Genomic DNA, 22,758 nt, shown 5'->3' on the forward strand with positions numbered 1-22,758 from the left:
CTTAAGTCCAGGTTGCTTCTCTCCTTGATTAGTTTCCATCCATTGCTTCTTGTTCTGAGTTCAAGTGCTTTGGAGAATAGCTTGACTCCGTCTCCCCTCAAATATTGGAACACTGCTATCATGTCTCCCCTAGTCCTTCTTTTCATTAAACTAGACATACCCAATTCCAGCAATCGTTCGTCCTATGTTTTAGCCTCCAGGCCCTTAATCATCTTTGTTGCTCTTCTCTGCACTCTTTCTAGAATCTCAATGTCATTTTTACATTTTGGCGACCAAAATTGGATGTAGTATTCCAAGTGTGGACGTAGCAAGGCATTATAAAGTGGTATTAAAGAGGAAGAGGGAGACCTCCCACAGTAGGGTTGTAAAGTCTGGAGTAGAAACAAAATAGGGGTTGGATCAGGGGTGAAATGCTCCTGGTTTGGACCGGTTTGCCTGATCCGGTAGCGATGGCGCTGGGTGGTTTGGAGAACTGGTAGCAAAAATCCCTGCCCATCCCCAGCTGAGCCGCGCGATCATCAGAGGCTTTTCTTTTTACTTTTAAAAGCATTTTTTCTACAACCTCTTTGGCCGAAGAGGTTGTAGAAAAAATGCTTTTAAAAGATAAAAAAAAAAAAGAGCCTCTGACGATCAGAGCTGAGCAGCGTGACCGTCAGAGGCTTTTTTAAAAAAAACTTTTAAAAGCAATGCTTTTAAAAGTAAAAAAAAAAAAAAGATTGTGCGCCACAGCTGATCGGTACCTACGAGACCGCCTTCTGCCACCAGTAGCCTCTCACCAACCAGTACGCTCCCATAGAGAGGGTCTTCTCAGGGTGCCGTCAGTCAAACAATGTCGACCGGCAGCCCCCAGGGGGAGAGCCTTCTCGGTGGGGGCACCTGCCATCTGGAACAAGCTCCCCCCGGAGATATGGAGGATCCCGGATTTGCGCATTTTCCGCCGTGCCCTCAAAACATTCTTATTCCAGCAGGCTAGTTTGGCCTAACCTCCCTTTTAATTGCTTTTAAATTTGTTTTAAATTGGGGTGTTTTAAATTTGGTTTGGGCCAAAGTATTTAATGTATTTTTTAAATGGTTTTTTAACGTTTGTACTATGTGTATTTTATCTTTTGGCTGTTCACCGCCCTGAGTCCTTCGGGAGTAGGGCAGTATATAAATTTAATGAATAAATAAATAGATAAATAAATAAATCACCCCCCTCCCACGCTGTTCTACTTACCGCATGCCTCCTTTTGGTGTGAACTGTGAGTGTGCACCTCGCATTTGGTGCGTGCTGCGCACTGCGCATGAGCAGCCAGCGAACTGGTAGTAAACCGGTTCAGATTTAAACCACTGGGTTGGATCTCCCCATCGATTTTGAGAAGATTTGAGAGGATGACAGAGGATTCTTTAGGGATAATAAACCAACCCACGCCTCACGTTGAAATGGTGCTACAGATGTATTTGTCATATAGCCAGTTTAGCCTAATATGGGGTCTGCAACCTTAAAGAGCCATTTAGACCCGTTTCCCACAGAAAAGAAAACACCGGGAGCCACAAAACCTGGGTGGGCGTGGCCAACTCGATGTCACTCACTTCTACCAGTCACATGACCCCCTCTAGCCACGCCTACCCAGCCGGTCATTAGGGCAGAGAACCAGTTGTTAAAAAACACCGGGAACCACCAAATCCTTTTGACATCTCTCTCTCCCCCCTCCCTCTCCCCCCCCTCTCTCCCTCTCCCTCTGTATCTCTCTGTCTCTTCCCTGGCCGCTTCTCCATCCCCCACCGTTGCCCTTACCTTCTCAGGCCAGGCGAGGAGCGGGAGGGCGAGGGGCGGGGCCAACCAGTGGTGGGATCAGCTGACAGGGAGCCACAGCAGATGGCCCAAAGAGCTGCATGCGGCTCCAGAGCCGCAGATTGCTGACCCCTGGCCTAGTAGGTTAGAAATTGGGAGACTGTGAATTCTAAAAGTCTTTCTACTAAATTTTTAATGCCTCTATGCAGAATATGGAAGCTGATCAAACTACTCTAGAAAGGAAAACTCTCCGAAGAGCTATGTACCCGAGAGAATCAAAAACGCAACTGGAGGATGAGGATGAAGGTAATGCTGGCGTTATTTTGATTTGTTAAAAAAAAGATATTTATGTACAAATATACACTTAAGCCATAAACATTGGGTGATGGTATTCAGCCTTCTAGGTCTCATACACACTTGCTATGAATCAGGGGTGTGTTCTAATTTTTTTTACTACCGGTTCTGTGGGCGTGGCTTATTTTGTGGGTGTGGTTTGATGGTCATGTGACAATTCTTTAGGATTTAGCAGAGGTACTGGTCTACCAGGCTTTTAACTGCTTGCAGAGCTGTACCGGTCTACCCATTTGTTCTTGAAGCATCCCGGTCTACTCTTTGTTTTTGGAGGCACCAGTCTACCCATTTGTTTTTCGAGCGTACTGGTCTACCACCACACTGCCTTTTATCACTGATCAGCTGTAGGGCGGCCCTTTGAAGCCCCGTGGCAAGAGTTTAAACAGTTTTTTTCCTTCCAGCCGATCAGCTGGGACTCGGGAGACAGCGAATAGATTGGGGGCAGGGCCAAATAAAAGGTAAGAATAACGGGGAGGGGGGGAGGGCCCAGCTCCCGAACAAAGAGAACCGGTTCAGTGACGTCATATCGTCACCGCTACCGGCTCGGCAGAACCGGGCAGAATCGGGAGGAACCCACCACTGCTACGAATGACTTTCTAGTACGGTAAGTTGTATTTCTTCAACAGTTAAAAGGCTAAAATTTGACGATAAGTGGCGACAGAAAAGTGGAATGTAGGTCCCTCTGTTCTTAAGGCTTAGGATTTTGCTGATCTAATTGTGGCTCAAAAGCTAAAAGGATTAGAACTGATTGGTACTTGAATGAAAGACCACTATAGGCTACCTAGGGGCCCCAAAAGACAAAAAAAACCAGTGAGAAACAACCTTCATTCTGTTGCCAAGAAGATACAGGTAGTCCTCCACTTATAACAGTTCATTCAGTGACTGTTTGAAGTTACAACAGCATTGAAAAAAGTGATTTATAACTGTGTTTCACACTTACAACCGTTGAAGCACCCCCATGGTCAGCTGATCAAAATTCAGGCTCTTGGCAATGGATTCATACTTATGACAGTTGCAGCGTCCCGGGTGGGTGGGTGTCATGAGATTCCCTTTTATAACCTTCTGACAAGCAAAATCAATGGGGAAACCACTTTGTTGCTTTGTTAGTAACTTCGTTACTAACAAGCACACGCTCCTGTTGCGAACCGGTAGTAAAGGTAAATAGAACCCACCCCTGCTTAGCACCTCACTTGATCTTGATTGAATCCCTCTGTTAATGCAGTTTAGGATTGCACTGGCTTTTTTGGCTGCCACCACACTCTGCTGGTTCATATTTAGCTGCTTGTCCACTAAGTGTTGTGGCCCGTAAGCGGCCTGTGCGGCTAGTGGCTGATTCGGACAGCGAGGAGGCTGGTGTGGTGCTGCGCCAGCAGCCTGTGCAGCTGGCACTCGAGTCGGACAGTGAGGAGGCTGGAGAAGATGTGGTGCCAGAGGCGGGGATTCAGCCAGGGCCTTCAGAACCTCCAGAAGCTCCCTTAAGTAAAGAGGACGAAGAGGAGGAGCCTCTTCTCGATGCACGGGCACGCAGAGCTGCCAAAAGGCAGGAGTGGCTCCTCAGGAGGAGGTCTCCTTGAGAGTAAGGCTTGGGGCTAATTGGCCACTCCCTTAGCCTATTTAAGGATGGATGACAACTGAAGCAATTTGCAGGGAACAACTTCATTCACTCTCCTTCATGCCTTGATCTTAGTTCTCTGCAAATTGCTTCTGGGCTTTCTGCCAATCCTAGTAAGATTAAGATTATTTATTCTTTGGATTCTTGCAGGCGGTTAAGAAAGTTAATTAACAGCCTTTGTTTGAAAAAAAAAAAACCACTGATTTTATTTTAGTAAACTAAGGTTTGTACAGACTTTGTGTGTGCTGCGTTCTTTGGGGTCCGTAGCTGGGGCAGAATACTAAGACTCCAAAATCCCTCTCACAGTTACCGCTATTAAGCCTGGTTTCACCCAGTCTATAGGTGTCCTTTTGGTTTTTCTTGCCTAAGTGTAAGACTTTACTTTTCTCTACATTGAATTTCATTTTGTTAAGATAGGTGCTTTGTTACTAGAACCTGGTGGTGCAGTTGCAATTGTGGGCCACGAGGCCCTATTTGAATCTCCGTCACTTCCTAGAATCTCCCTATGTTTCTCTAGTGGGAGATACTAAATTATCCAGGTTAACTGACTCAGTGACCTCTGTAACTTTTCAGAGGAAGAGGAGGAAGAGGAAGAAGATGACAACATGTCCGCGGCAATGCCGCTCAGGACAAAGATGCCCTGGAAGACTTGTTGGCTCTATCTCACCTCCGGTGGCTTTCTTCTGCTCTCCTTGATGATCTTCTCCAAACTCATGAAACACTCAGTCATCGTTGCGATTGACTTTTGGCTGGCTCAGTGGACATCTACGAATCAGACCCAAACGCTTTGCTCCGAAAAGGTAGGTGAATGTTTCATGGCTAGAGCAGGGGTCTCCAACCTTGGCAACTTTATGACTTGTGGACTTCAACTCCCAGAATTCCTCAGCCAGTGCATGCGCATCTGCTGGCTGAGGAATTCTGGGAGTTGAAGTCCACAAATTATAAAGTTGCCAAGGTTGGAGACCCCTGGGCTAAAGCAGTGATGGCGAACCTTTTAGACAACGGGTGCTCAAACTGCATGTGCATTCCCAAACTGAAAAGTGCATGCACACACGCATGCACGGACATATGCATACGTGGACATGCACGCATGCACAGCAGAGACCCGAAGACCAGCTGGCTGCTGGGAGGCTGGGCATCCCAACACCAGGAGCGCGGCAGGGGTGAAATGTAAAATCTGTTACTACTGGTTCTGTGGGCGTGGCTTGGTGGTGGTGGGGGTAATGTGAGCCTCCTAGAAAGGCTCTGGAGTCTGGGGAGAGTAAAAAACAGGCCTTCCAGTGGGACCGGAAGTTGGCAAACGGGCCGTTTCTGGGCTCCAGAGGGCCTCTGGGGGAGGGGAGGCCGTTTTCCGCCCTCCTGAGCCTCCTAGAAAGGCCCTGGAGCCTGGGGAGAGTGAAAAAACGGGCCTACCTTGCCATCACATGCCAAAAGTGGGGGGAGTGTGGTGGGGGTCACATGCACATGCGTGGGGGGTGGGGGGCATAGAATTATGGGTGTGGGCACGGGCACGAGTGACCCACCCCCCGCACTCCCCCCACTTTTGGCCCGCAATGGCAAAAAGGTTAGCCATCACTGGTGTAGGGGGAAGCTTATGGGTAGTCCTTGACTTATGACCACAATTGGGATCAGAATTTGTGTCGCTAAGCAAGGTGGCTGTTGTGAGTTGTGCCCAATTGTATGGCTGTTTTTGAAGGGTCCTTGGAGCTCTCTGAGCTTGGTTGCTCTTTTGTAGACGTTTCGTGACCCAAACTGGGTAACATCATCAGTGCTGGTGCCGTGGTGGGTTAGCGAATCACTGCAGTTGTTAAGTGAATCACATGGTCCTTAAGTGAATCCAGCTTCCCCCACTGACTTTGCTTGCTGAAAGCCGGCTGGAAAGATTGCAAATTGTGATCACACGTCTGTGAAATGCTGCAACTGTCATGAATCCACGTGGGTTGCCAAGAACTAAGTTTGATCGTGTGACAATAGGGATGGTGTGATCGTCACAAGTGTGAGCACTGGTCGTAAGTCCCTTTTTTCAGTGCCGTTGTAACTTAGAATGGCCACTAAACAAACGGATATAAGTCGAGGGCTTATAAAACAAGGCAAAAGCCAATGAAGAAAATACACGACAGGCAAGATAAATCAACAGTAGGAATAATAGCAAAATAAATTGCGGCATTAGCGATCTCCTTAATAAAAGTTACAATAAAACATCTGCCAAACTTTCTTCTTAAAGCTCAGGACCTTCCTGATCTCATCCTGGCTATAAGGCCATGTCAAAGCTGATTAGTTGTGGGATGGGAGGCCACCAGGAGATCAACGCTGTAAACTGGAAGTCAGAATATCCTAGAAGAAATCAATAGCCATTTGGGCTGGTCTCTCTCTCTCTCTCTCTCTCTCTCTCTCTCTCTCTCTCTCTCTCTCTCTCTCTCTCTCTCTCTCTCTCTCTCCCTCCCTCCCCTCCGTCCCTCCGTCCCTCCCTCCTTCTCTCTCTCCCTCCCTCCCTCTCCCTCCTCCCTCCCTCCCTCTCTGTCTCTCCCTCCTTCCATCCCCTTCCCTCTCTTTCCCTCTCTCTCCCTCCCTCCCCCCTCCCTCTCTCTCTTTCTCTCTCTCCCTCCTTCCCCCTCCCTCCCTCTCTCTCTCCCTCTCTCTCTCCCTCCCTCCCCCCCTCCCTCTCTCTCTTTCTCTCTCTCCCTCCTTCCCCCTCCCTCCCTCTCTCTCTCCCTCTCTCTCTCCCTCCCTCCATCACCCTCCCTCCCTCCCCTTCCCTCTCCCTCCCTCCCTCCCCCCCTCTCTCTCTTTCTCTCTCTCCCTCTCTCCCTCCCTCCCCCCCCCTCTCTCTCTCTCAGCCCAACCCACCTTACAGGGTTTTTGCTGTGAGGGGAAAAAAAGAAGGAGGAAAGTGTGTTGGATATCTCTGCCTTCCTGAGTTATTTGAAAAAAAATAATCATAACAAAGGAGGGATATAAATCAATCAGTCACTTTCATCTGTTGCCAAGGAAACGACATGGAACATCCATGGAGTTACGAGAAGTGACTTCGAGTAGATGTTACCAAATTTAACATTTACTGAAAACTTAACGTCACCTTTTCATGTATTTAGTCTCGTTCCTCTGTCCATGTCAGTTTCATAACAAATTGCAATCTTTAGAATTAGAACTCTGCGGACCGCAGCCAAAACCTGTCTCGGCTGCATCAGCAACGCAGAAAGTTGTATTGAATAAACTTTCCTCAGTTTTAAATTAGAAACGATTCCTCGGTTATAAATACCTCCGGATAATCCTTCAGGTGGCCAAAAAAAAGCTGTAAGAAGCGCTCGGTGTTAAATAGCTCCCCGCGTCCTCATATTAATTGTGAGCTGCCCAGAATCGTTTGGGCAGAGATGGACGGCTGTAGAAATCAAATAAATAAATAAATTTATCCCCTAAAAGCGGTCAAGAAAACGTGACAGGGACATTCTGTATAGATTCAAGGAATCTTTTTCTGTCCGCTTCTGGAAACTTCTCACAGTTTAGTCAGAGAGTTCTGAGAAGTGAACTCAGGATCCTGTATATGATCTCATTCACCAATCGCAGGAATTTCAAATCCCCTTTGGAGCATCTTGTTTAGCCCGGTTTGAAAAGAGAGTTCAAGGCCTGGGATTCGAACTAAGGACAGCTTTGGGGTGGTTTTTTTTTTGTTTTGTTTTGTTTTTTTGTTGCAAAGTGGTTGGACTTCTGCAAATAATGTTCTGCCGTGCTCTGCTTAAATAAAATCCCAAAGTTGTTTGCATTTGCAAGCCAGAAAACTCCACAGCTCGTTGGTTTGGCTGCCAAAGCATTTAATGAAGGATAGAAGAGGGGAATCCCTTCCCCAGTTCTACTACTTTTAAGAGCCTTGGTGGCGCAGCAGACTACAGTGCTGTTAAGTAGCACCAGCTGCCTGCAATTACTGCAAGTTCGAATCTCACCAGGCTCAAGGTTGACTCAGCCTTCCATCCTTCCGAGGTAGGTAAAATGAGGATCCGGTTTGTGGGGGCAATAAGCTGACTTTGTATAAAAAAGAACACCGTTTGTGGGGGGGGGGCAAAGCCCTACTAAGCAGGTATATACAAAAGTATGAAGGCTATTCCTTAACGCATTGTAAGCCGCCCTGAGTCTCCGGAGAAGGGCGGCATATAAATCGAACCAATGAATAATAAATAAATACTTAATACAGTGTTTCTGAATCTTGGCAACTTTATTTATTTTATTTTATTATTTTGTCAAACATATAAGAGAACAGATATAAGTATAAACACAGGGAATGGGTACAAATAAGTGGGGGACAGTAGGACAGGGATGGTAGGCATGTTGGGGTGCTTATGCACGCCCCCCTACAGACCTCTTAGGAATGGGGTGAGGTCAACAGTAGACAGTCTAAGGCAGGGGTCGGCAACCTTAAACACTCCTAACCAGAAGCCTCCCATTCAGTTCTGGATCCGACCGGAAGTCCGGTTCCCCCACCATAAAGTCTCCTCCTAGTGTGGCGTCCTTTTTCCTCTGCCAACTGGAAATCCAGTTCCCCCACCATAGAGTCTCCTCCTAGCGAGGCATCCTTTTTCCTCTACCTGTCCTAACTGAAAGCCCTATCATTTGTGGAGCTGACCGGTAACAGGGAGCCGCAGCAAAGGGATGAAAGAGCCACATGCAGCTCCAGAGCCGTGGGTTGCTGACCCCTGGTCTAAGGTTAAAGTTATGGCCGTTTGGGGAAGTAACCACAGAGTCAAGTAGTGCATTCCAGGCATTGACCAGTCTGTTGCTGAAGTCATATTTTCTGCAATCAAGTTTGGAGCGGTTTACCTTAAATTTGTATCTATTGTGTGCTTGTGTATTATTGCGATTGAAACTGAAGTAGTCATTGACATGTAGCAGATAATTTTGTGTACTATGCTTAGGTCAGACCGAAGGTGGTGTAGTTCTAAATTGTCTAATCCCAAAATTTCAAGCCTGGTGGCATAAGGTATTCTGTTGTGAGCAGAGAGTGGAGGACTCTTCTCGTGAAATATCTCTGGACTCGCTCAATTGTATTAATGTCTGATATACAGTGTGGGTTCCAGGCAAATGAGCTGTATTTGAGAATTGGTCCAGCAAAGGTTTTGTATGCCCTAGTTTGCAGTACATTACCAGAGGAGAAGCTTGTTAAAAAGAAAAAAATTCATTCCACTGATTAATTATTCTCACTGTCAGGAAGTTTCTCCTTAGTTCTAGATTGCTTCTCTCCTTGATTAGTTTCCACCCATTACTGCTTGTTCTGAGTTCAAGTTCTTTGGAGAAAAGCTTGACTCCCTCTTCTTTGTGGCAGCCCCTGAGATATTGGATTCATTCGGGGTTTCTCAGATCACAGCAAATACACTTCAGATTCATTCATTCACTCACTCACTCACTCACTCACTCATTCATTCATTCATATGGGATTTTTAAATTCTGATTTCTTCATAAATCAGGGGTCGGGCAGGCCCAAACCCAGTGATGAGACAGTAAAATCCAATCAAGTTCAAGCCTTTATTTACTTACACCTAATGGACAGAATCCTGCCAAACTGACACTATAACTTTACTAGCTATATCCTGAGAGATGCTAAGCCAAGATATAATTACCCGGAAACGATCAGGGGTAAAAGATCAGATCCGCATGTGAAGGTCCAATTCAACTGATTTATTGCTAAAAATCCTCTGTACAAGAATCTTCTCAACTAAGGACAGCACCTGCTTGAAGTTAGATGAGGAGCCATGGAGTTCAAGGGGGTTGGACCTAGTCCACTTATGACTACGTAGGGATTCTAGACTGATCCCTCTTTTAACTCCTCCTCCAGATTCTGCCACCTCTTTCTCCTACAGAAGCACTTCCCTCCTTCTCTGCAGTCTCATGAGCCACATCTCTTTCTAGGAAAGTTCTGAGTTGATCAAATCTCCCCCCTCCTCTACTACTACAAGTGCACATTCCATCACACCAGGGGTTTGAATCAGTGGTGGGTTCCTCCCGGTTCGGCCCGGTTCGGTCGAGCCGGTAGTGGTGACGATATGACGTCACCGAACCAGTTCTCTTTGTTCTGGAGCTGGGCCCTCCTGCCGGCCCCCATGTTATTCTTAACTTTTATTTGGCCTCACCCCCAATCTATTCGCTGCCTCCTGAGTCCCAGCTGATCAGCTAGAAGGAAAAAAACTGTTTAAACCCTTGCCAAGGGGCTTCAAAGGGCCGCCCTACAGCTGATCAGTGTTAAAAGGCAGTGTGGTGGTAGACCAGCGCGCTCGAAAAACAAATGGGTAGACCGGTGTCTCCAAAAACAAATGGGTAGACTGGTACAGCTCTGCAAGCAGTTAAAAGCCTGGTAGACCAGTACCTCTGCTAAATCCTAAAAAATTGTCACATGACCATCAAGCCACGCCCACAAAATAAGCCACGCCCACAGAACCGGTAGTAAAAAAAATTAGAACCCACCCCTGGTTTGAATCGATGTTCCTAATTACCCATTACAGTAGTATAATTCTATGAGCCTTGGTCCTTATAGTTTAGTTGTATGTCACGATTCCATTTTACACTCGATGTAAAAATGGAAACTTTCGTTTTTCTTTTAAAGAACTATAAAACCCAATTAACTTGGGTCATTAAGTGTATGCGGTACAAAAGTTATTCACCAGATAATCTGGCTATACAGTAGTGGCCAAAGCTGTGGTAACCTTTTGGGAAAAGTGTATTTTCTAAAACTAGCTAATAACCCCACTTTTTTGTGGGATAAGTACCATAAAATTATATATCAATAGAAAGATATTTTTTTTTTAAAAAAATAATCTTTATTTACATTTTCCATTAAAAAAAAGACAACACATCATATAAATAACAAACAAGACAACACAACAACAACAAAAAAACAAGCATACCTATATGTAGTACCTTAATAACCTAATATTCGGTACTGTATATCTATATTACATTCCGGAGAAGACAGAACAACTTGTGTAGCTTTACACATCAATTAGGTCTATCCGACCTCACTTTACTTGTCTAGTATAAGTTTCTCAATAGATACAATTCCTCATCTAGTTTGGGTTATAATTTCCTCTTCTCTAACCACATATAAATTTTTTCCCAAGATAAACATGTTTGTGTTTGGTCTCTGTCTTTTAGTTTTTTAGTCAATTTATCTGCTTCCGCACATTCTAAAATCTTCTTTATAATTGCCTCCTCTGATGGGGTATTTTGATTTAATAGAAAGATAATTTAATCAAGAATGTAATGCAATAACTTTTATGAAGGATTTGCTATTAGAATAGCAGTTACAGGATGAAGAAGAAAAGTGAAACACGTAGAAAAAAAATGAGATATACAAAAATGATCACCATAGAAAAAACGAGATATGCAAAAATTATCACCACGTCAGTTAATACTTAGTTGGGTAACCTTTAGCATGAATTCTGGCCTTGCAACCTCTTCCCATGGAGTGAACCAAGTCTTTTAGTTCTGCAGCTGTTATAATGTGAAACCAAGATTGAATGATTGCTTCGATTAACTGGGTCCCTTCTGACTACCAAGTTTCTTTAGTCTGCTCCAGAGCTGGGTTTTAGCAGGTTCTGACCAGTTCTGGAGAACCAGTAGTGGAAATTTTGAGTAGTTCGGAGAACCGGTAGTAAAAATTCTGACTGGCCTCGCCCCCATCTATTCTCTGCCTCCTGAGTCCCAGCTGATCGGGAGGAAATGGGGATTTTGCAGTAACCTTCCCCTGGATTTGGGAGGGAATGGAGATTTTACAGCATCCTTCTCCTGCCACACCTACCAAGACATGCCCATCAAGCCATGCCACGCCCACCAAGCCATGCCCACAGAACCGGTTGTAAAAATTTTTGAAGCCCACCACCTGTCTGCTCCATAGATTTTCAACTGGTTTAAGATCTGGGATATTCCCAGGCCATTCCAGCAGTGGAATAGGATTATCTTGAAACTGTGGTGTTATTACATCAAACCTTTATTGAAAAGTGGTGTTATTAGCCATCAAACCTCAAAAATACACTTTCCACAATTTTGGCCACTACTGTATGTTTATGGGATGTTTCAAAACAATGAAAAGAAATAGTAATCTTTCCCCAGGGTTTATTTGAATTGTACCCTTGTTTTGGAACAGACGTGCCACGTTGCAGTGTTCAGCATTCTCAGTGGGGCAGGCATTGTACTTTGCCTTGTCACGTCTTTGACCGTTGAATGGATGGGCCTCACTGCTGCTAAGAACCTTTACCACGATCTGCTCAACAAGATCATCCTCGGACCCATCAGGTACAGAAACATCATGTTCCTTTTGGTAGATAGAACGAGCCACTTAATAGATCTTCTGAGTGTCCAGAACTTGAGTCGGAGAACTCAGGAGCAAAGAGGTAGTCTCTAGTGGCCAGGGGCTGGGTCTTTAAGGGATAGATGTCAGGGTTCCAATGGATGCCCTAATTAAATCATGAGCCTCGAGCCAAGCTTCAAAAGAAATCCAGTTATTTATTAGGAGCTCCATGTCTGCACGTTCCAGGTGTAGCCAACTCTGACTCCATGTAATTTATGGCCCTAATCATGACCCAGTTTCCCCCCACTCCCCCCAGGGTGTGTCATCAATCATATTTGCCAATGGAGCAATTTCGCAGGTTGTAGAGATCACTCCCCTCCAGCCGCTGTCGGTAACCCTGGGAGACAGCCTTGAGAAAGATATGCCTGGAATGTGCTCCTGTCTGAGGCTGCCATGTTGCTTTGTCGGTTTCCCATTTATGCTACTCCAGTTGTAACCATAGTTTACTTATGGTTTTAGGAAAACAACACCATCTGAAAGGTGAATAAAACCAACTTTGGTAGTCTTCTCAATGTCCCGAAGGACGGAACTTTGTAAACAGTTGCAAATCAAATGTCCCAAAATGTGGGGGCCACCCCAGAAAAGGCCTTGTTGTGTTGCATTGTCCATGTCCCCTTCACTTCAGAGAGGGAAAGGAAATTTTTGCCTAGATGATGTCATCAAAGGGGAAGATTGGTTTTATTGTTCAATTTTGGAAAGATGGCAACTCACGTAATTTAGTGCAAGATAGGGAAATGAAACAAAATTTATTTATTATGGATAAAATAAAATAACTGGGAACATTCTTTCTATACCGGATAACCTTTTACTATTCCTGCCCCCTTTACAGATTCTTCGATATGACACCTTTGGGGCTAATTCTGAACCGTTTTTCTGCTGATACAAACATTATTGATCAGGTGAGCACCTTGATTTGTTGCATGCTATGAGTTGGAAAATGGATATTTTATATATGTCTAGATCAGGGGGTCCATATCCTCCGAGCTGTAGCCCACTACCAGAACTTGGGCCTTTCCAAACTGGCCCATGGAAGTGGTGGATGCTCACTCAAATGGAGCTGGGCACACACGTTTTCCCCCCTCTGTGGAACCATCCCCTCTTTCCCCACGCCCCCAGTCACAAAGCCGAAAAGGTTGGGGAACTCTGGTCTAGACAGGTTTTCCATATGTGAAATGGGATTAGTAACCATTTTACAGGTTTCATGTCTGGTTGAAATTGTATACCTGTTCTGTCCCCGTCACACACACGCACCCCCCATGGACGGCCCGGAGTTAATAAGCCACATGACAAAATCTTTGAAGATAAAGCTGGCAGCAACCCAGTGGCCTTTCCGAACTGGCCTATGGAAGTGGTGGATGCTCACTCAAATGGAGCTGGGCACACACGTTTTCCCCCCTCTGTGGAACCATCCCCTCTTTCCCCACGCCCCCAGTCACAAAGCCGAAAAGGTTGGGGAACTCTGGTCTAGACAGGTTTTCCATATGTGAAATGGGATTAGTAACCATTTTACAGGTTTCATGTCTGGTTGAAATTGTATACCTGTTCTGTCCCCGTCACACACACGCACCCCCCATGGACGGCCCGGAGTTAATAAGCCACACGACAAAATCTTTGAAGATAAAGCTGGCAGCAGCCCAGTGGCTAGCTGCCAATTCAGACTTTACTCACACAAAACAAAGATTAGACTGCAAGCATTCCGATAAAGCAGGCAGAGTTTCAATAATACAAGGATTAGTCCAAATGCAGTCCGACAAGGCAGGTAGAAGTCCAGTAACGCAGAGATCATGGATTATTTCTAGTTTTTGCTCATCACAAACTGAACTGGCCACCACACCCACATTTATACCCTGTGGGGTGTGGTCCAGTGACTCAGCTAATCTCTGGCACGCCTTAACCTCTGCTGCGCATGCTTCTCCCTGCGCCTCTGCCGAGGGTCCAGCCAGCACTTATCTACTTCATCGCTGTCCACCTGTGGCTGCAGGGACGTGCTTGGTTCTGAGCCTATCTTTTGGCCTTCGGTGTCCTCCGGAGGCATTGCCAGAGAGGAGGGTCCTGGAGAGGGAGGCCTTGCCAACTCCTCTCCCTCACTCTCCGAGTCTGCATCTGTCGATAGCCCAGGCTCAGGCAACTGAGCCACAACAATACCAATCTTGGTATACAATGCTGATCATAATGCAATGCTGATCATACTGCAATGCTGATCATACTGCAAAACAGGTAGCCCTCTGTTCTGACCCAGCTCCCCAAACATGACAAAACCTCTGAATTCACTCAACGATTCCTTTATTAGGAGCGCCAGCAGCCCTGGCAAAAAGTTTCTCTCTCAACGCAGGCTAACAAGTCTGTCTGGCAGGGAGGTGAATAGTTGTCTGCCACATCTATTCATCTCCGCCCCCTGCCTTTTATCCCCAAAGCTAGGGTGGGGCTTCACTAGCAGTGGTGGCTCTTCCATCCCAAGGATCAGCCCACAGATTTCCACTGCTCTCCTCTCCTCTGCCTTTTGTGCATCCACGCGTCAGGCACTGGACCCAGCTGTTCCTCCTCTTCCTCATCAGCTACCTTCAGACCTGGGAGCTGTTGACTTTCCATCTGAGGGCTGATGGACGGCCCATGCTCCACCTCTGTCTCTCTCTCTCTGAGAGTTCCATTCCCTCTTCCCCCTCAGAGCTCTCAGGTTGCCTTGATGCTGATCCTGACTCCCACACCTGCTCCTCCTCTGATTCGGCTGCTGGAAGGGCCGGTGGCCGACAGGCCAAAACACCCTCACTTAACAACCATTCATTCATCAACTGCTCACAGTTACAAAGGGAACTTAACACAGGTCCTCATAGTTGTGGTCCCTGCGGTATCCTGCAGTTATGACACGTGATCATGATTGGTGACTTTTACTGCTGGCTGGAAGCCAGCAAAGTCAATGGGGAAGCTGGCAGGAAATAAAAATGGCGATCACTTGACTGCAGGACACATGAACCGCACAGGGTTCGCCTAACAATGGGAACTGGTACTGTCGTGAGTTGGATCAGTCACGGGACACCAAGTCTTACAAGTGCGGTTGCTTAGCAACAGAGTTCCTGGTCCCAATTACCCCCAGGAAGCAAGGACCACCTGTATATGTTATCCATCCTCCTGCAATTTTAATTGAGAAGAAAAGGAGTTGGCAGCTTGTATGCGGCAAGAGTTCTAGCCAATGAGAACCTACTTGGAGTGCAGTTTTAGAGGACATGATGCACAAATATCTCCCATCTTGTCTTCTATAGAAGCAGGTTAGTTTTATTTAAGCTGCATAGATCCATAGTGCGAGAAAGATTCAGTTTACGTGGTAGGGAAGTTGAGCATTACACAGATTTTTTCAATGAGTTTTTAACCGTTCCTCTGTCTATTCTTCCTTTTGTGGGAGGTCTTCTTAAATTTCAGATGAACCTTCTTTCAAATAAATGCTGTAACTGGGTGGCTGTAGGAGAAGGCCAGGCAGAGCTGGGAGGCAGAGTTAAGCATCTCATCACCTTAGAGCAGGGCTGTCAAACTCGCGGATGGCGGCCCGGATGCGTCACATGCTGGCTACGTCCACGCCCGGTTTAGCAAAAATGAAAAAAGTCCTGATACATCATGTGACGACGCTGTGACGACTCAAGTTTGACACCCCTGGCTTAGATTCTTTACGTTGCCACAAATGATCCAAGTAGAACCCCTCTTGGTTTCCACTGACCTTTTCCTAGAGCCAATTTAGTGCCGACTGTTACTTGGTTAGATTAATGTCAGGCGCAAAGCATCAGGACCATACGTTAAACTGCAGCCCAGAAGCCTATACACAAGAATCTAGTCAACTAACAGTCAGCAATAAATTGGCGCCAGGTGAAGTAAATGGAATTCAAGGAGAGACTGGACTTGAATCATTTGTGACGATGTAAAGATTCTAAGATGATAACATGTTTAATCCCACCACCCAGCTCTGCCTGCACTTTCCCTACAGAGGCTGTGGTCTGATATCGCATTTATTGCTTATGTTTGCTGCAGCACATTCCACCAACTGTGGAATCCCTCTCGCGTTCAACATTACTCTGTCTATCTGCTGTCGGGATGATTTCATATGCCACCCGCTACTTCCTACTTGCTCTCCTGCCTCTTGCAGTGGCGTTTTATTTCATCCAGAAATACTTCAGAGTTGCATCTAAGTAAGTTTTTCACTTCTCTGTCCCTCTTTTAAAAAAAGATAGAAAATATTTAATTAATGGATGACGTTAGAATTTTGAGGTTTGTTATCGCCAGCAGGGGAAGTGTTTTTGGCAGGACGGGGCATTGTGCAGTCATAAAGCTGCATGTTCAAGGCGAATTGTAATCCCATACAAGACTAATTTTTTAAAAAGTGGCTTTGTCCAAATAATTTAAACCTTTGATGGCAGCATTCAATCCTTGTTTGATTTGCAAGGAAGCAGGGGAAGAAAAAAAAGGTGAGTAAAAGACAAGGAAGAAAAAGAATCCAGTGGATAAGACATTAGGTTAAAAACCAGGAGACTGTGAGTTCTAGTCCTGCTTTAGGCATGAAAGCTGGCTGGATGACTGTGGACCAATCACCAGAAGATTGTGAGTTCTAGTCCCGCCTTAGCCATGAAAGCCAGCTGGGTGACTGTGGGCCAATCACCAGGAGATTGTGAGTTCTAGTCCCGCCTTAGCCATGAAAGCCAGCTGGGTGACTGTGGGCCAATCACCAGGAGATTGTGAGTTCTAGTCCCGCCTTAGCCATGAAAGCCAGCTGGGTGACTGTGGGCCAATCACCAGGAGATTGTGAATTCTAGTCCCGCCTTAGCCATGAAAGCCAGCTGGGTGACTGTGGACCAATCACCAGGAGATTGTGAGTTCTAGTCCCGCCTTAGCCATGAAAGCCAGCTGGGTGACTGTGGACCAATCACCAGGAGATTGTGAGTTCTAGTCCCGCCTTAGCCATGAAAGCCAGCTGGATGACTGTGGGCCAATCACCAGGAGATTGTGAGTTCTAGTCCCGCCTTAGCCATGAAAGCCAGCTGGGTGACTGTGGACCAATCACCAGGAGATTGTGAGTTCTAGTCCCGCCTTAGCCATGAAAGCCAGCTGGATGACTGTGGGCCAATCACCAGGAGATTGTGAGTTCTAGTCCTGCCTTAGCCATGAAAGCCAGCTGGCAACATTGGGCCAGACGCTTTCTCTCAGCCCAATTCAAGTCACAGGATTGATGTTGTGGAGAAAATAGGAGAAGGAAAAAGTATTAGGTAGGTTTGCTGCTTGAGTTATTTATTTAAAAAAAAAATAAAAATAAAGGCGGGATATAAATAAATAAAACAAAAATAAATGAGTATCAGAAAGAGAAAAACAAGAGAAACTTCTGAAACAAAATGGGGGACTTCCTTCACTGTTGCTGTCTTAAGCTCCTTTTGGTAGGTGGCTTCCAATGGATAACTTCCAAGCAGGGGTGGGCTTCAAAAATTTTAGCAAGGGGTTCTCTGCCCGGTTGCTGGGTGGGCGTGGCCATGGCCATGGTGGGTGCGGCCTAGTTGGCCTCCTGCACCATGGCAGATTTTTGCCCTCCCCAGGCACTGGAGGCTTTCCTTGAGGCTCCTGGAAGGTGAAAATGGCCTCCCCAAGGAATGTGTCCATGCATAACAACCATAAAAGACTGTCACATTTTTGTTTAGGGAGAGCAAGTGATTCAATCATTTAAATAAGGAAAACAAGGTCTTTGTTTACTAGATGCTGAAATATGGCTTCTTCTTGGCTCACCTCCTTTCTCTTGGTAACAGGGATCTCCAGGAACTTGATGACAGCACTCAGTTGCCTCTTCTTTGCCACTTTTCCGAGACTGCAGAAGGCCTCACGACCATCCGAGCATTCAGGTTTGCAAATAAGAAGCCATTTTGAGCCATTTTCTCCTTCCACCTACCCTCAGCAAAATACAGCATCCTTGTTTTCGACACATCCTTATGAAATTGTCCTTCTCCCATTTGGGGATCTTGAGTGAGATAGCCTTAAGTCATCCTTAGCTCTAGTGGTGTTCATTTAGAGCAGGGGTGGGGAACGATGGCTCCTTTACGACCTGTGGACTTCGACTCCCAGAATTCCTAGGAGCCATGGCCCAGGAATTCTGGGAGTCGAAGTCCACAGGTTGTAAAAGGAGCCATCATTCCCCCCTCCTCCTGATGTAGAATTTCCTCCCTCGTTCCAACACCACATCAAGGCAGACTCAGAAAGGTGTGTCGAATCTGTTTTGAAAGCAACTACACCTGTCCCAGGATAATGCTTTAGGATCCAATCTGGGTCGGTCACCGAACTTCTCCGTCATCACATTCTGGTGAGAGAGAAGTTCTCTGAGGATGGGCTCCAGAAAGCTCAGAAGACTAAACCTCTGCTTCCGATGACTGACCCAGATTGGATCAAATCTGTTTTGTCACTCGTTCTTCTGGAGGGATTGTTATGGCACTGACTGGAAGCAGAGGCAATTACTGTATTTTTTGGACTATAAGATGCACCTAAATTTAGAAGAGGAAATCAACCCAAAAAAAGTTTTTGGCCTCCGCGTGTCCCATTTCCGGGCCTTTTTTCGGCCCTTTTCCAGCCTTTTTTTGGCCCGTTTTCAAGACTTTCTTCAGCCCATTTTTTTCAAAAAAAAAGCCTCAAAAACAGGCCAAAAAAAGCCCCCAAAATGGACCAAAAAAGCCTAGAAAATGGGCTGAAAAAAGCCCCAAAAACAGGCTGAAAAATGGCCTGGAAAAAGCTGAAAAAACGCCCAAAAACATGGCATGCAGAGGACAAAAAACGGCTGGGGGGGGGCGGTCTATAAGACGCACAGATATTTTCACCCTCTTTTGGGAGACAAAAAAGTGCAAAAAATACGGAAAGTCAAGATGGGGATCCAGCAATGGAGGCATCAAATCTCTTGCCAATGTAGTTGACTGCCAGTTCAACGTAAGTGAAGGGCACTTCAACTGAGTAATGGGAAAAGACCCTTAATCAGATCCAGTTGTACATGGAATGACCTTCATTTGCTCCTGTAGCGTTGAGGACAACAACCACAACAAAAATCTGTGGTCAGGTTAAAGAGGAGAAAGAACAAAAGCTAGAATAGAAGTGAACCAAAATGTCTAATTTAATGAAAAGAAGGACTAGATATGATAACAGTGTTATCTAAGGGGCTGCCCACAAAGAAGAAGGGGTCAACCTATTCTCCAAAGCACCTGAAGACAGGAGAAGAAGCAATGGATGGAAAATAATCAAGGAGACAACTAATCTAGAACTAAGGAGACATTTCCTGACAGTTAGAACAATTAATCAGTGGAACATCTTGTCTCCAGAAGTTGTGGATGCTCCATCACTGGAGGCTTTTAAGAAGAGATTGGACAACCGTTTGTCTGAATTAGTATTAGGTTTCCTGCCTGAACAGGGGATTGGATTAGAAGACCTCCAAGATCCCTTCCAACTCTTGTTATTCTCTTAGTTTCATTCCCCTCTCCTCATCTTTGCAGCAGTTAAGCCAATGTTCTTTCTATTCGGAGTTTTATTAGAAAGCTAAGCTTTACTGGATGAAAACTGGTAATTATTTCCCTTTGTTCTGAGTTCATTAAGTACGCATCCAGAAGGCATGCATTCCCATCACAAGGCAACCTCTGAACAGCTCAGGCCTCTTCGAAGGTGACCTTTGTAACTGTCATTTGGACGGGTTGAAAAGTGTAGTAATAATAAGCAGAAGAGCACGATGAAGATGACATGATGCAGATTGTGTGTGTCAGAGTTTCCATAGAGGGAGAGGAGGGGTAGAAAGGAAGGGGAAAACGTGCAAATGCCAGAGAGGCCAAAGACAGACTGTAGTTATTATAATGTTATTGGAATAATGCATTCCGGTTTTTCATGGTGTGTAGGAAGGGATATTTATGCTACAGTGTTTTGCATGTGCCGTTCTTTGCACATCGGTGTCCTCTGGTAACAAACAAGCTGAGTCATACAACATCTTAGACAATACAAAAATGGAAGTAGATTTCCTGGCTTCTGTATTTTGTTGGAATCTAGTTTTTGGCTTGTATATATAGGTTGGATCAGGCCATCACAACAAGCTATAATAGAGTCTGCCTGTTTGGGCATTCAAGGTTATATGAACACAGGAATTAACCTGGATTCAGAGTTAAGCCTAACGTGTGAACTCCAGCCACATAGTAATATAAACCTATTAATCACAATTGTGTGAGATAAATAAGGTTCGGTTTTTCCTTTGCGAAAATTAGAAGAGTAACGTATTACGAAATCACACGGGAAAACCCTGATATCTTGTAAGAGTTCACATGAAGATGCAGCATTTTCCCCACACACATACTGCAACCCTTCAGAATGTCATGCAACCATGTCATGAGATGCTTGATGAAGTTGTGAGATTTGGGACATTTCGGTTTTTTAAATGAGGACATGCTTAGGTCAGTGCATGAGATCATTGATGGGATCCATCAAGGGTAAACTTTCATGACCCTGTATTGGAATGTTGTACTGTATTTGTTAGAGTTTAAATATGTTCTGGTAATCCCAATCATGTGGAAATGTCAACCAGTAAAAGTTCTATGTGAGTGTGCCTGGGAAGAAAGCCAGAAGGAAGTGACCTCTGATTAGCATCCTCCTAGACAAAAACCAGGCAGAGTGATAGAAGAGATCAAAGTAAATCTTAATTCTCTGTCTACACCTTACTGCCCCCTTATGGTCCGTAGGTCATAAGATGATGAAGAGTCAATACCTTCAACCAGTTTGAAGGAGAGAAGCAACCTAGAACTAAGGAGATATTTCCTGACAGCGAGAAGAATTAATCAGTGGAACAGCTTGCCTCCAGAAATTGTGGTGCTCCATCACCCAAGGGTTTAAGAAGAGATTGGACAACTGTTTGTCTGAAATGGTGTAGGGCAGTGATGGCGAACCTTTTTGGCAACGAGTGTCCAAACCAGAATGTGCATGCGTGTGTGTGCATCTACGTGCCGGAGCACCGGAAACTCAAAGGACCAGTTGGCCGGTGCACTCATGCCAGTTTTTTCATTTCATTTTCATTTTTCATTTATTGGATTTGTATACCGCCCTACTCCCGAAGGACTCAGGGCGGTGAACAGCCACAGAATAAAACACATAAATACAAAATTTAAAAACAGAATAAAAACCGAATTAAACAATTTGGCCGAGACAAATTTAAAACACCCAACAAATTTGGTTGTTTTTGAGGCCGTTTTTGAGGCTGTTTTCAGGCTGTTTTTCAGGCCGTTTTCAGGCTTTTTTCTGGCACTCCAGCGCCCACAAAGTCCAGCTGGCCAGAAACCAGAAGATTAGCTGGCGACAGTGCGTGTGTCCACAGAGAGGGCTCTGCCTGCCATAGGTTCGCCATCACGGGTGTAGGGCAGGGGTGGGTTCTAAATTTTTTTACTACCGGTTCTGTGGGCGTGGCTTATTTTGTGGGTGTGGCTTGGATGTCATGTGACTAGGTGGGCGTGGCTAGCTGGTCAGAGTCATTTCTGGAAGGTCCTCGCACTTACAACCAGTCCTCGCACTTACAACCCGACTCATTTGTTTGCTTTTAACCTGATCAGCTGTAGGATGGCCCTTTGAAGCCCCGCGGCAAGAGTTTAAACAGTTTTTTTCCCTCTAGTCATCAGCTGGGACTCAGGAGGCAGCAATAGATTGGGGGTGGGACCAAATAAAAGGTAAGAATAACGTGGGGGCGAGGGCGGGGGGGAAGAACCGGTTCGGTGACGTCATATCGTCACCGCTACCGGTTCGGCCGAACCGGACCGAACCAGAAGGAACCTATCACTGGTGTAGGGTCTTCTGCTTTAGCAGGGTGTTGGACTAGAAGACTTCCAAGGTTCCTTCCGACTCTGTTATTCTGTTATATTTGATCTGATTGGAAATTGAATTATGGAGGATGAGAAGGAAACAGTAGAGGATAACTAATGGGGAGATATAAGAAAAACAACAATATTGTACATTGTACAGCATCACTGCTTGCTTCGTAAAAACTCTTCTTGGCAACTTCTTAGACACACGTTTGCTCAACTTTAGTTTTTCAGCAGCTCAGCCACTGCTCCATTTCCCCATCCTGGCATTCCACCATCTTTTCTGCCTATTGTAGACGATTTGAGTCACATATAACGTCAGGATGGTTTTCCCCTTTGCAGGCACGAGCCCAGGTTTAAACAACGGATGCTGGAACTGACGGACACCAACAATATCGCGTATTTGTTCCTCTCTGCTGCCAACAGATGGCTGGAGGTTAGGACGGTACGTATAACTTCATCGCTGTCATAATTTGGACATCTTTGAATCCAGCAGTTGCTTCATTGGCCAGGCAAAGATTTCTCATTGGGCTACATCTGGCAAAACAAAAAACGAAAAAAAAAACCCAAAACACCAGAATGGATTATTGTAGTTTCTGTTAGGGTTTCCTACAGGGGTGAAATCCAGCAGGTTCGCACAGGTTCTGGAGAACCGGCAGGGGAAATTTTGAGTAGTTTGGAGAACTGGCAAATACCACCTCTGGCTTGTACCAGAATGGGGTGGGAATGGAGATTTTGCAATATCCTTCTCCCAGAAGTGGGGAGGGAATGGAGATTTTGCAGTATCCTTCCCCTGTCATGCCCACCAAACCACGCCTACCAAGCCACGCCCACAGAACCGGTAGTAAAAAAAATTGGATTTCACCACTGA

The 22,758-nt window shown here is 45.6% G+C and overlaps 1 protein-coding gene across 5 annotated transcripts in view; it reads left to right on the forward strand.

Annotated features, from left to right (window-relative positions):
• ABCC9 (ATP binding cassette subfamily C member 9) overlaps positions 1 to 22,758 on the forward strand; it is a 117,816-nt gene that overhangs the window by 67,737 nt on the left and 27,321 nt on the right. For 3 of the 5 annotated variants that reach the window (XM_070946596.1, XM_070946594.1, XM_070946595.1), the window contains 7 exons: positions 1,984 to 2,080; positions 4,311 to 4,537; positions 11,863 to 12,011; positions 12,896 to 12,965; positions 16,081 to 16,238; positions 17,838 to 17,930; positions 22,230 to 22,332. In XM_070946596.1, coding sequence (XP_070802697.1) covers positions 1,984 to 2,080; positions 4,311 to 4,537; positions 11,863 to 12,011; positions 12,896 to 12,965; positions 16,081 to 16,238; positions 17,838 to 17,930; positions 22,230 to 22,332 — 897 coding nt within the window. Of the gene's footprint in view, positions 1 to 1,983; positions 2,081 to 2,526; positions 2,584 to 4,310; positions 4,538 to 11,862; positions 12,012 to 12,895; positions 12,966 to 16,080; positions 16,239 to 17,837; positions 17,931 to 22,229; positions 22,333 to 22,758 lie in introns of all 5 variants that reach the window. The other 2 variants (XM_070946592.1, XM_070946593.1) reach the window with 1 other exon arrangement.

The sequence above is a fragment of the Pituophis catenifer genome, unplaced genomic scaffold (genome assembly GCF_029215685.1).
Source record: "Pituophis catenifer annectens isolate HBS135680 unplaced genomic scaffold, rPitCat1.0.hap2 SCAF_7, whole genome shotgun sequence".
Classification (NCBI taxonomy): domain Eukaryota; kingdom Metazoa; phylum Chordata; class Lepidosauria; order Squamata; family Colubridae; genus Pituophis; species Pituophis catenifer.